This window comes from Globicephala melas, chromosome 5 (assembly GCF_963455315.2).
Source record: "Globicephala melas chromosome 5, mGloMel1.2, whole genome shotgun sequence".
Taxonomy (NCBI): Eukaryota; Metazoa; Chordata; class Mammalia; order Artiodactyla; family Delphinidae; genus Globicephala; species Globicephala melas.
Window position 1 is genome coordinate 19,792,000 of NC_083318.1, and position 14,110 is coordinate 19,806,109.

Consider the following 14,110-nt stretch of genomic DNA (forward strand, 5'->3'; position numbering starts at 1 on the left):
ACCTTTCTGTGCTTCTTCATTTTCCTACAATGATTCTTCGGAATAAATAAAATCTTAGGTTATTGGAAATGGGCATTTTTGCAGCCTTCTGAAATATTAGCAGTGGCTAAAATTCTGCCCGAGCATAAACCTAGTTCTTTCAGTGTTTGATTTTTTGGTAAAGCAACAGAAATATAAGGAAATTAAGGCTTAAATATGCTATCTTTTAAAGTTAAGTTCAGCTATGTCATTGCTTGTATCTTCTAATTTAGTAGTGTAGATATGACTTATAATCAGAAAAAGGAAAACCAACTACAATTATTCTTTAAAAATCCAGAAAGCAAGTCCTAATTCCTTTATGCTGATCCAATAACTGATTCCTAATAACCAAGCCATGCTATATTTATTTTTACCTGTGTTGCAGAATTTCCCTGTGATCCATAGAGAACTTAATTTGAGGGCAGGGTTGTTTATGTTTTGAGGTACATATTGTTTAAGTATCAGTGTTCTTCCATGTAAATTTATGTAAAGTTTTCATTTTTACTATTTCAGCCTTTTTATTATTTCCTGTTTCATTAAAATGTTTCCCTTTAAAACTATTTAGAATTAAACTAATAAAATTACAAATTTATGTAATCTGTTATATGTCATATATGTAGACACATTCATACAATCAACATTTTTTTCATTAGGCAAAAAAGGATAAAATTGTCTTTGGAAAGAAAACTAATTTGAAATTTCGTATTTCTATAACTAATAGAACTCATATAGAAAGTGAACATTATGTTGGATAATATATATATATTTATGCAGTTGGGGTAACATCTGTTCTGGGAAAATCACTTTCTTTTTAATCTTATTAACATGTTTTTTTCTTTTAAAAATAAATCTCCAAACAGGGAGCTGGGACAAATGAAAAAGTCCTGACAGAAATTATTGCTTCAAGGACACCTGAAGAACTGAGAGCCATAAAGCAAGTTTATGAAGAAGGTAACTGTTTCGAAGTACATCTCCCTTCACTTCCGCTGTCACTTTGTCATTTCTCTAAAGTGAATGGAGTTCTTTGGAGTTATAGGAGGGCAGGCCATACGTGATTTCTGGATGAGTGAAGGAATGAGTAAACAAATAAGCAACCATTCAAGCTAGTTTCTCTTTCAGTAGGGAAGAGACTGCCTTTTTCTATACCTATAACTACTTTGGTATTTGTAAGAAACTTCTGTTGAGGATGGGACTTATTTTCATATAGGATTTACAGTCAGTGTTGGGATATACAGGTTGTCTCTTTCACTTTACATTTAAGATGTAAGTGGTTTTTCTTCCTTAAAAATTTCAGTTTTATGTTGGTAGAAGTTAAGAATTACTAAAAAGGAAAAGAAACCTTGTCCAAATCAGAGTCGATAATGTCTGTGTAAATGTATGTCATTCTAGCTAAGGGGGGTGCTTGACTACTCTGCATTTTGACTTTCTTTTTGGTGTCTTTTCTTTTGCATTTTTAAATTTTTTGTGTGTGAAAAAAACCCTATATTTCAATCTGAAGCATATCCTGTTAATGGAACCAAGAAAATGTAATAAAAAGCAAAAGTAGGGAGTTCTTTTCTCATCAGATTTTCTGTAAAAGACTCTGCCCTCTGCGTGACTTAGGAGGATCAGACTGTCCAGATGGTCAGCTCAGTCAGCAGACCTCCAAGCCTAGTGCTTGCAGCTAGGAAAATGGGTCCCTATCTTGGCATTAGTTGGTTAATCTTAGAAATGACCCTGTAACCCAGCAAGTTAGAATGGTGTGAAATTTATGGCCACTAAACAATTACCTTTTTTTTTTTTTTGCGGTACGCGAGCCTCTCACTGTTGTGGGCTCTCCCGTTGCGGAGCACAGGCTCCGGACGCGCAGGCCCAGTGGCCATGGCTCACAGGCCCAGCCTGCTCCACGGCATGTGGGATCTTTCCGGACCGGGGCACGAACCCGTGTCCCCTGCATCAGCAGGCGGACTCTCAACCACTGCGCCACCAGGGAAGCCCAACAATTACCTTTTGAAGCGCTGGAATCTTTCTTTCCTGCTCCTCTTTTTGTAGTTGGATAGGACCCAACCACTAAGGCAGAGGTGATACATGTATCTCAGCTGCAGGTGATCACGCTTGAGTTTTTACCTGATATAATATTCACATATCTCCTTCTGGGGTTGTTGACATTGATGAATGAGCCTTTGTGCTGCCGGGTGACAGATGGGGTGCCACAAGAGGTATAGTAACTGTGTGTGGTCCATCCAGTCAGCCGTGCTGTTGTGCACTAGCTATGTGTCCAGCAGCGTACTGGCTGTCATGAATGATGCAGAAGATGCACATAACAAAGCTCCTGTCCTCAAGGAGTTTGCAGTCTATTTAGGGATGACATGACTTAGAAAAAACTGCAAGAGTTACAGGATAGTAAAGTTCAAACATCGAACATGTTTAATGAAAGAATTCATTCAGAGAAGAGAGGTCATTTTGGCTTTGGATGTCAGGAGAGACTTCTTCACAGTGCAGTCAGACACTGAGCCAGGGTTTCAAGACTAGATAGGTTTCGAGTGGGTGAAGAAGGCATTTTTGGTCAAGGTCCACCCACTGTCTGCCATGGCATGGAGACCAGTTTGAGAAAAGTATACTGAGGGAACAAAGAGAATGTGACTGTAGTGGAGGGAATGTGCATGTCCATTGTGGAGATAAACTGAATAAGTGCAGTTAGGCTCTGTTACACATGGTTTTGTATGACTGGATTAGAAGTTTGGACTTGGTTCAAAAGCACTGTAAGCTCCTGAATGGATAGTAGAGTATTAAAGGGACAATTGAGGTCAGGAAGAACGTTTGAATTAAGAGGCTGATTAGTTAGCTGTGTTGGAAGAGGTAAGCTGGGCAGTTATGGCTCAGCCTAGGCTGGTGGGAGGTATGAGGCAAATCAGAGAGAGGAGAAATATAAATGGATTTGATGGTTGATTATATATAGGTGTTGGAGTAGAGGAAGGAATAAAAAATTCCTTCAAGGTTTTGTATTTGAGCAACTGATTGAAGTAGATATGTATCTTTTGTATTTTTAGAAGTGTCAAACTTTTAAACTTTGTCTCCTTTCAAATAATGATGAAATGTTTAAATGCCTTAGAGTAATACCTCCTTTCCTTCAATGGCAGCTGGTTGTGAGACGGTGAAAAGTGCCTGTAGACTCTTGTAGATCCTGGTTTTCCCCTTTGCTGTGGCTTTATGTCTGTCGAATAGCTGGAAATGGAGGGGAGAAGGGCATATTTTAAAATATCACTGCTGTCTCTCAGAGTTAACTTTATTTGTTGCAGAGGAAAAATATCTTATTAGGAGAAGGAATGCCCATGCCCCAAAGGAAAAAAAAAACTCAGAATATTTGAGAGTGGAAGACCTTTCGAGATGAATCATGTAAAACATTTGAAAGAAAGGGAAACAAAGTTTAAAATTAAGATTGATTGTATTTTAGAGACTTTCCAGTACGATCATGTATCTGATTAATAACAGATTAATAACTACATTGGTTGAGAGCATTTCTAAATGGCCGAGTCATGATTTAGGTTTGAACTGAGTGCTTTTGGGAGACTTTAATTTCTTTTCTTCCAGCCACTCACCACTTAAAACATTTGCCTTCAGTCTTCAGAGTGCTCAGAGAAGCATGAACTATTATGCTAATCAGATATTTCTTATGTCTCTTCCATTTGATTAATGGGGCAAGATATCCTTTTCTAGTTGAAAGAAGCTGTAAATAAGTGTGAAATTATTCTGTTGCAGAATATGGCTCGAGCCTGGAAGATGATGTGGTGGGGGACACTTCAGGGTACTACCAGAGGATGTTGGTGGTCCTCCTTCAGGTATTGGGTGGAGGCTCTTTGTGGTTTAAAAAATCTGAAGCCGGACTGGTCTGAATCTAGATAAGTCAAGTCACTTAAAATTCTTTTATCTATTTCTGGTACTTGCTTGATTCTGGCTGTGTGGTGCCAGTGTGTGTTTGTGTTTCAGAACATCTGACCTGAACTCGTAATAGCTAACTCATAGTTTTTTGTTTTTTGTTTTTTTGTATATCACTGTCCTCTTTTATTCATAGATTTTAAAATCAAGAGGGTCAGGTTGGTTTTGGACAGTGTTTGTGTGATAATGTAAAAATATTGTAGGATTGATAAGATCTTAATTAATGCATATTATTCCTAAGAGAAAAAGCTTTATGTGCATAACCATTAGGTGGAACCGTTTTTTCTTTAGAACAAAAATACTCATGTAATGCAATAACATGACATATTATCTCTTCTAGGCTAATAGAGACCCTGATGCTGGAATTGATGAAGCACAGGTTGAACAAGATGCTCAGGTGAGTGAGACTTAATCTGTGATGACTTTATTATGACATAAATGAAAAAAGAATCCATGCTAATGGCAAATCATAATATGTTGTAATAGCATCTAAAAATAGTCTAACGGGTCGTTTACAAATCATAAGACCCATGTAAGTAGATGGCCAACAAAATGTTTTATCCCAAGGCTGAAATGAAATAAAATAAATTACATGTAAATAATGAGTTCCACCTGGATATGTTATTTTCCTTTAGATTATGGGACATTCTCAAAATAGAGAATTTTACAAGAAAACCAGGTGTTATGGATGGTACTGCCAATGTGGCAGTCTCTTCGTAGAAAAGGATAAAGAAGAAAAAATACTTTAGTGGTAAATGGTGTTTTATTACATAATAGATGACACGTTATTGTAGAATTTGAAAATGCCTCCACCTTTCCTTTGATAGACTTCTAAACAGGATTGTTCTTTTGTCAGTTGCTCTTTAGTCACTCCCTAATGAAATTTTATGCTTAAGTGGCTTTTAAATTCCATTATTGTCTCAGTATGGTTTATAAAGTAGTCAAATGTAGGAAATAAGTGTTAGGAAATTTGAAACATGAGACCTGAAAACTGGAAAATGGTAATAAAGCAATTACTTGGGTTCCTAGAATCACATAGCGTAGTCCTGTCTCTCTGGTCACATGTTTCCAATATAGGCGTACCTTGGAGATATTGTGGGTTTGGTTCTAGACCACCACACTAAAGTGACTATCACAGTAAAGCAAGTTACATGAATTACTTTGGTTTCCCAGTGCCTATAGAAGTTATGTTTACACTATACTTCAGTAACTATGCAATAGCATTATATCTAAAAAACAGTGTACGTCCCTTAAATAATTCCTCTTCAGGGGTCAGTCCTCAAATTAGCTGCTTTTCAGGTCTCCCTGCCTGACCCCCAGGTGTGTGTCAGGTGCTCCTCACAGGGGAGACTATAGCATCTCAAGCTTCCTGCCACAGTTCTTGCCACCTAATATGGAAGCTGCCTATTTACTTGACTGACCACCCAGGGCGCTCTGAGCTGTCAGTTCAATCTGTATCCTTTGTCCCTAGCATATGGTTAGCACTTAGTAACTATGAGTTGCTGACGAGTGACCCAGTGCATAACTCTAACATAGAGGGGATCATTTCTGTCTTCTAGATAAGGAAACTGAAGCTCAGGGGTTCGAGAAACAAGCCCATGGCCCCCACTGAGTGGGAATGGAGCTGGAATTTCCACCTGGGCCCATCTGACCCCAAAGCCCTTCCTCTTTCACTAGACAACAGTCTTGGCGTTCTTACCTGTTAGCTCCTTTCTCTCCTTTCCGCTATGGTAAAACAGGCTTAGTAAGTATAGATTGGAAGGAAAGATCTCGCTTAACCCTGCCTGCTTACAAACCCGTCCTCCCAAGCTGTTAGGGGCTTTGCTCATTGCTGAGCCGAGCCTGTTGCTTTCCAGGCTTGCACTGTCTGTGGGTCTGTAGGAGATGTGCTGGTTCTCACACTCCTGCTCTCAGGACTGGGACCTCTGGATGCTTTTCAGCGGTCGTGGTCACGGTGAAAGGAGCAGCTTAATAGTCTCAGACGACTGCAGTGAGGCCTGCATTAGCGGGCGGTGGGCAGATTTCCCAGCACAGCTGGTGGTGTGACGAGAGCACTGCTGCAGTGTGAGGCTACTGAACGGGAACAGTACATTTGTACCTCGTTTTCATTGATTTCTCTGCTTGGAGCACTCACTGTGGAGCAGTGCTTCTCAGACTTTAATGTGCCTATAAATCCTTTGGGGATCTCCTTAAAGTGCAGATTCTGACTCAGTAGGTCTGGGTGGGGCCTGGGATCTGCATTTCTAACAAGCCCTCAGGTGATGCCCGTGCTGGTCCTGGGGCCACACTTGGAGTACTGAGGCTATATAGGCATCACTTAACCTCTGCTGCAGGGGATATGACCATTCAGAACCCTGAAGGGGAAACTTTGTACATCTGAAAACTGACTTACGAAGTTACTTTAACCTACCCCTGAAATAGTATCCAGGCTTTCTTTACCTTTTCAGTGACCAGGGACAACACAGAATACAGGCTGGCTGTTGATCTTTGATTCATAAAAATCTTATTAATTAATTCAGCCTGTTGAAAACAATTACCCTTTCAGCATTATAAAAAAGGAACACACCCATTTATACCTTGTAGCAAGGGTACCTGGGCTGTTATCACTGATGGGAATTTCAGATTTCTTAATTGAGAGTCATCCAACTAAGGGGCCCTTTTATAAGCATTTGAATTTTTTTCCCTACTGATACCTGGCACTAAGAGGAGTCCTGTTATTTCAGGGATTTGATAAGCCTCAATGAGTCATTCACCTGGGAATTGAACATTTTGTAGTTAATTCACTTAACTTTTTAACATTTTTGATGCGTTGAACTGATTTTTCTTTCTCCCCTACCAAATCCTTGTGTTATGCTTTCTCTGGAGAGAAAGTTGAACTCTTAAGGAAGGAGGGAGAAGGGAGTCAGTGCTTATTGAGTACCTGCTATTGATTGCCTGACACTGTTCAGTGCATTCATTATGTGAGTTATATAATCTCCATTAATAACTCTATAGAAATATTATTCCTACTGTGTAGGTGAAGACACTGAGCCTCAAGAAGAGATTAAGTAACTCATCTAAGACTCACAGATAGGACAGGACCAGTTCTGTTTTGATTCCAAAACCTCTGTACTTTGCACTGAACCAGAGGTTATCAAACTGCTTGGGCTAAACTGTAAAGCCCCCTCTGAGGGAAGGGGGAGGGTGAGGAGGTGTGAGGGTCCCTCATCCAGAAGAGCTCCGTGGATATTGGGCAGCCTCATTTAACCCTTACATTAAGACAAGACAAAACAAAAGACTTTTAAATATTGCTGTATATGATGATACCGTCATTATTATTGCATATGATTCAGTTAGTAGTAGTTTTAGACTAGGTAATGATCCCAAACGTAATTCTTCCAAGAAAATTAAGAGATTATAGTTAAAAGTAGCCATCTCACCAGGTTTTTCCATACAACTGCTACAGCTACTAGAGAACATCCCTAGAAATAGAGAACAATTGGTAAGAAAGGAGGCTTCAGCAGCGCTTGCAGTATTGTACAGGATGAGCCCTTCACCACTTTTAGGCATTAATGTATACGTATATCTCATCTGTGTGTGGAAAACATACTAGAGGTAGTAGCCAGTATCTTTGGGATGTTGATATTCTTGGTAATTTAAATTTCCTTATTTATGTTTTTTTCTCTGTTTTATAAAATTTATCAATGAACATGTGTAATTTTTGTAATTAGATTAAAAAAGTTATCTTAAGAGAGGTGTACAGCACCCTGATATAGTTCTAAGGTTTAGATACTTGCACGACTTTCGTAGTAACACTCTTTTTAGTTTTGAAGAGCATGCTCACATGACCAGGATTGATGTTGTGTATTCTTATCATTAAAATAAATTAATTTCAATATTGAGCGTAGAGATGATTCTCTGGAAGTGTAATACAAAATAGATCTGTAGTAGCGTAGTCTATATTCTTAAACATACTGTGATCAAAATTCCTACATCCAAACACGTGCTTTGATCACCTCGTATCATTTGTTTTGCCACTTGTGGCCGTAAAGGCAGCTCGGAGTAGTAGTCTCAGCAAATTGCATTTGGCTTGCTTTAATAGGTATACTTACCTTGAAATGATTAAAAGGGTAGTATAGACATTTTAAAGATTGATGCTTTGGGTTTTAATAAATAAGCTACAACCCAATAAGTGGACTCAGAGTTAATGATGTTTGTATATAATTTTTTCAGCAATGATATGGACATTGGAAAGCATATATTCTTTTCCATGTAAAAAGGTAAATGTAGACACTCAAACTACTCAACAAGTATATGTTAAGTGCCTGCTGTATGCCAAGCACTGTGCTGTACTCACAATGTTTTAAAAATTCGTTGTGATCTCTTAAAAATGGGAAAACTTTTTGTAGCTAGCATTGGTTAAATTTCAGCTGTAAAGAGAGAATATGGAGTTTTATCATGTATTACTGAACAGCTACAGAGCAAGCAAAACAGAAAACGCAGACCCCTTAGCTCCTAGTTAAACTTTCCCAGTCTGTAAATGGATGTATCAGCAGTGAGGTAGGTAATCAGAACTTTCCACCAACCATATCATTGCTCCTGGAAGTCATGGTAGACATTTTGGGAACATTTAACCTGGCACCATCACTCTGCTTTATTGCTTTGCCACAGTTTAGTGGCAAGCTCCCAAGTAGCCCCAGACTTAGTGAGCTGAGTTTCAGAGTAGGAAACATCAGAACTGAAAAACGTAAGATGATGAATCAGGCAAATTCATATTCAGGGAGTAAAACCCAAGTGTGATTAAGAACCTGGACATGAGATGGGAGAACAATTTATTAATTGAGGTTGAAATTTTCACAGGCTTTGTTTCAGGCTGGAGAACTTAAATGGGGAACAGATGAAGAAAAGTTTATTACTATCTTCGGAACACGAAGCGTGTCTCATTTGAGAAGGGGTGAGTGATAAAAATGTGTATGATACGTATGGTACTTTGATTAATTTTGAAAGTACGGGAGTCAGTATGCCAGAATACCTGCTGCATAACAGGCCCTTGCTGAATGGATCAGTTTTTAAATTTCTTCCTTTTGGTGACCTTGAGAAATCTCATAGTTCTCTGCTTCTCTTGTAGCTTTTACAAAACTTAGAGATCCTTAGTCCACTCTTTGCTATCAGGGTGATGAGGGAGATAGGCCTCTAGATTGTTACTCATAGTGACAAATCACTAAGCTGTAGCTCACTACAAGTATTTCCTCTGAGATAGTGGTACCTAAGAGCTCACTTCTGGGTATTCATCAGTACTTGTGGTATCAAGTGGGAATAAGTTCACTGACAAGTGACAGAAAACCCTACTAATAGTGGCTTTAATATTGGGCTTTCTGTAGGTAAGATTCCTTGGCTGATTTGGCAGGACGTAGGCTCTTTCTGTTTTCCTTCTCCACTGTCCTTAGCGCTTTGGTTCTCTTTCTCATCTTCGGTACCTCATTGTCACACGATGACTGCTGTTGCTCCAAACATGCCAACCATTTTCACAGCAAGAAGAAAAGAAAGGGGTAAACTCACCATATCTGTCTATTACTTTTAATTGGGAAAGAGAAAGATTTTTCAGAATCCTCTCCCACAGATTTCCCTTTAGATCTCATTGGTTGTAACCAGTAAGGAGGGGCTGGGAAATGAGTGAACAAAGAACACTTAGAATCCAGTGTTTCGGGCTTGGCACGTTGAGGCTCTGAACAAAATCAAGGTCTGTCAGCAAGGAGAAAGGGGAGATTTGTGTTTGGTAGGACAGTGCCTGGTTAGAGGAAGTATCTTTCTGGAAAGAGTGATTCTTATGTGATTCATAAATTGTTGTCCTGTTTTCTAGTGTTTGACAAATACATGACTATATCAGGATTTCAAATTGAAGAAACCATTGACCGAGAGACTTCTGGTAATTTGGAACAACTGCTCCTTGCTGTCGGTAGGTAATTTTATAATGTATGTAATATTCATGGTGTTAAGAGTTAAAGTATTTTATTCAGTTGAAGCTGTATCTGAAAATAACCATCTATTTCTTTATTAAAAAAGAGCTTATCATGATATTTGGGTGAAGCAAACTCCTAAATTTCCAATTCAAAATCTGTCTTGATGTTGGAAATACGTGAACTATCTGGTTATTTCATTTAATCTTATGGAAACATTAAGAGAATTGTTTAAAACTCATTTTGAAGCTGCATTAAAAGCATTACTGTTTCATTGTGAACCTGAAATGTGGGCATTGTAATCTCAGGCTTGTAAATGTTACTTCTGATATCTGTGGAATTTTATTTTTCTTTAGAATACCATCCTCACAGTTTTGAAGCAGACTGAGAAATTGGAATCTGATTTAGAATAAGTATCTTTGACATAGTGGAAGATGTGTGATAGTGGTTATTTTTCTGAGTAAATAGTTTAGAATTTTATTTTAGCTAAATATTCAGAATAACCTGGAAAAATTGGAGAAACGAGTTTGTGCAGTTTATTGTCGTATTACGTACTCACCAAATTCCAGGGAGAATCTAGTTTGTGAGTTCCCTGTGGTCCCCGTTTTCATATGGATTTGGAGTGAACCTCTGTCTGCTGTTTGTTCTGAGTATCTGGTGTTGAGCTGAAGCTTCTGTGCTTTCTGTCTTCTGGAGAATAAGCTACATGTGTGCATGTACCAGCACTAACAGTAACCTTTCATTTGAGTCCACAGTTAATGCATTTTAACAGAAATCTTTTAGATGACCCCTTCATAATAGAATACACATAAAAGATATGACAGATTTAGTTACTGGTGGCTGTTTTCTTAAGCATTGGAGAAGAACACACCGCCCCCAATCAAGGATTTGTTGTTTTTGTATATTAGGGAATTTTTATGATAGTTTCTGAAGCTAAGCAGACTGAGTTCTGAGGAGCCCTAACATACAATAGATATGTGCGTGTTCGGGGAAGATACTCTTTTCTGTTACCAGTTTATCTGGATGTTTCTACCAAAATGGGTGAGTCTCGTGCTGCTCTGTGTGAATCATGGGCGTTATATCAATAGAATACCTATATTAGGATTACAGACAGTCTAAGGTTTGTCAGATTAGATGGGGTAGTAATCTTACATTATTTGCTTGAATATATTGGAATGAAAACTCCCAGGAGGTTTGTAATAATTTACTGGGGATGAAGAAGGTTGTGGCATAACAGCCCAGGCTGCCAAAACTGTTACAGCAAAAAGGTGCTCATAGAAGAAAGGGGCACTGAAAAACTTGCAGCCCCTGTCCTACGTGCCTTTCTGTGTGGAACTCAGAACTCTAAGGAAAACTCAAGCCAGTATCTATGGAGATTCTCTGTAGTCAGATCAGAGCAGCTTGCAAATGAGCAGCTCTTGAGCCTGTGTTACTTTCATACTGTATTTAAGTAGAGCTATAAGCGTCAGGCAGCTTTGATTTTAATTACTTTATCCTTTTCACATCAGAATAGCACGTGACCATTATATTACTTATTTTTGTAGTGAAATCCATTCGCAGTATACCTGCCTACCTTGCAGAAACCCTCTACTATGCTATGAAGGTAAGTGCATGCCTTGAGTCTTCTATCTAATTAATTTATCTCTCTAGTATGTTTTAGATGATAGACTTTGAGGCTTTTTTCCTCCTTAAAACAGGTAGTTCAATTCTACTAAATGGTTTTACTTGATTGACTCACCCCAACTCAGGGGAGTTTGATGCTATAATTGACATTTTTAAACATGTGCCTGTCTTTTGTTCTTTTTTAAAGGGAGCTGGGACAGATGATCATACCCTCATCAGGGTTGTGGTTTCCAGAAGTGAGATCGATCTGTTTAACATTAGGAAGGAGTTCAGGAAGAATTTTGCCACCTCTCTTTATTCCATGATTAAGGTAGTGGAACCTTTCTTTAAATGTTGAGAAATCCACAGCTGACCAGTGCATAGCTTGCAAGACATGGGTGGGAGAACCTAATTCCTGTGTTAAGTTTAGAGTTTTAGGGATGTGATTAGAGCCGTGAGTTACAAAGTTTGGCATCATGTCCCCTGAAGTATGGGTGATGGCTCCTGAGTGAAAGACTGGCTCTCGGTGAAGGCCGAGGCTCCTGGTGAGCTTAGAAGCATTATTTAGTAGTGGTGACAGATGACTCACTAAACCCAGTCTTGTCCACGGTAATAATATGTTGGTTCTTTCTGCCTTTTATCAGTTCCAGCTGTCTTGATTAGTTTCTCCTTTCTTTCATATCAGTGTTTGCTTTCTTTATTGTCTGTTATCACCTTATCTCTGGTTTTGGTTCATAGTTCAGGAAAGAACCAAACAGGTCATATCAGGAGTAAGTAAAGAGCTTAAGTATTACTGTCATTTTCATCCTTTTAAAAGCAAGGGACACTGTGGCCTATAATTAAATTTGGCTTAAAGCCTTTTGACTTCCTCATTCTTTCTTTTCCTCTCTCCCTCCCTCCCTCCCTCCCTCCCTCCCTCCCTCCCTCCCTCTCTCCCTCTGTCTGCCTTTCTGTCTTTTTTTGTCTCTCTGTCTTGGTCTTTCTCTTTGATAAAGGGGAATGTGGGCTGTGTGCAAAGCAGCATCTCAGTTGAGAAAGCATTGAACTTTGTGCGTCGTGTGCTGGGCTGAAGGGTACTAGAGAGTTCTCCCAGTGACTCATAGCTTGAAACGTTAACTTATCCCACACATCTGTGCATGACACAAGCAGAGGCAAAATGTACCTTACCCTTCTGTCTCTGAGGCAAAGCCATAACAGCCAGGCGGTCCCAGCATTGCCCCCCATAGCCAGCCATATGCTATGTGATAAGACAGGGGTCCCCAACTCCCGGGATGTAATGCCTGATGATCTGAGTTGGAGCTGCTGTAATAATAATAGAAATAAAGTGCACAGTAAATGTAATGCCCTCAAATCATCCCGAAACCATCCTCTGCCCCCCGGTCCTTGGAAAAATTGTCTTCCATGAAAACAGTCCCTGGTGCCAAAAAGGTTAGGGACTGCTGTGATGAGAGACTTAGAGTTTGTTTAGAAACCTTGACTTGAACATGGTTGTAAAAGCTTCCCTGTTCTCTGCGTTACTAGAGGGAAGAACATACTTCACTGTCTTAGGTAGAACTGTGCTTTTAAGGGGTAAAATTAGAAAGTTAAATATCAGTTGCATCAGTAGGAAATTCTCTGTAAAGCATTCCTGTTGTGAAAGGCACTCACAGAGAGATTACCCACATGGGGGAAACGCCATGTGAATAAAACCTGTTGCCAGATATGTCTTAGTTTTTTATTTTCTTTGGCTTCTGTGAGTCATGGGGGTTAACGGAATACATTTGGGTTTCAGGGGGACACATCTGGGGACTATAAGAAAGCCCTCCTGCTGCTCTGTGGAGAAGATGACTGATGTGCGCCTGGAGAGAGACCCTGCACCGTGCCTGCCACCGTCACCACTGCCTTCCTGCAGCGCATCTCACTGCACTTCTTGCACGCCAGAGCGTGGCACGTTGCCTTATTCATGCCAGCATGCTATGACCAAAACATATATGTTGTAGAAGAAAATAGTAGTGCTCCTTTCTGATCTTCGCTTAAAATCCTTCTCCTTGACTGTCGTAGTCCTGAAGTGTACTTATGTTACTAAGACTAAAGTCTGGATCATTTATATTTTCCTTTAAGAGATCAGACTGCTTTCAGCCTTTTTTAAAAACTTCATTTATATTAAATTGATAACCGCATTACCTTAACCAGAACCTTAGCCTTGAAATTGTGAACTCCTGGAAACGTTATTAATCAAGTTTGCTACTAAATTAAACCTGAAACATTATGGAGGTTGCATTCAAAGGGTTAATGAATAATAAACGTTTCCTTCCTCCTGAATTACGTGTGGGTGTATGTCTAAAGAAAACTTATTTAATTTACCTACTTAACAATGATATGTTTTTTCAAGCTAGTCGGTTGACAGTGTTGTCAGTTGACAACTGAATTTATAGTTGGCTTTTGGGTGAAAAGCTTGAAATACAACATGCAAAATGAATTGTCTGTGCAGTGTGGAATGAGGGAAGAGTTGAAGGGGGTCTCTGATTTATTGGTGGCGTGTTTATGTGGGCATCAATTAAAGCAATGCTTATGTTAGTTGCTTACTAGAAAAGCTGATTTTAAAACTTAACCTAAAATTTCAGAGTGTTACTTTTCACTTTCCTGTTATCAACTTGTTT

General features: G+C 39.2%; 1 protein-coding gene across 1 annotated transcript in view; it reads left to right on the forward strand.

Moving 5' to 3' along the window:
- Positions 1-13,772, forward strand: part of ANXA5 (annexin A5) — a 29,934-nt gene extending 16,162 nt beyond the window's left edge. Inside the window, exons 6-13 of the mRNA XM_030863951.3 lie at positions 879-969; positions 3,757-3,836; positions 4,274-4,330; positions 8,773-8,866; positions 9,773-9,868; positions 11,414-11,472; positions 11,680-11,802; positions 13,243-13,772. Of these exons, the coding sequence (XP_030719811.1) occupies positions 879-969; positions 3,757-3,836; positions 4,274-4,330; positions 8,773-8,866; positions 9,773-9,868; positions 11,414-11,472; positions 11,680-11,802; positions 13,243-13,302 (660 nt within the window). The 3' untranslated portion in view covers positions 13,303-13,772. The remainder of the gene's footprint in view (positions 1-878; positions 970-3,756; positions 3,837-4,273; positions 4,331-8,772; positions 8,867-9,772; positions 9,869-11,413; positions 11,473-11,679; positions 11,803-13,242) is intronic.
- The last annotated feature ends 338 nt before the right edge of the window (positions 13,773-14,110 follow it).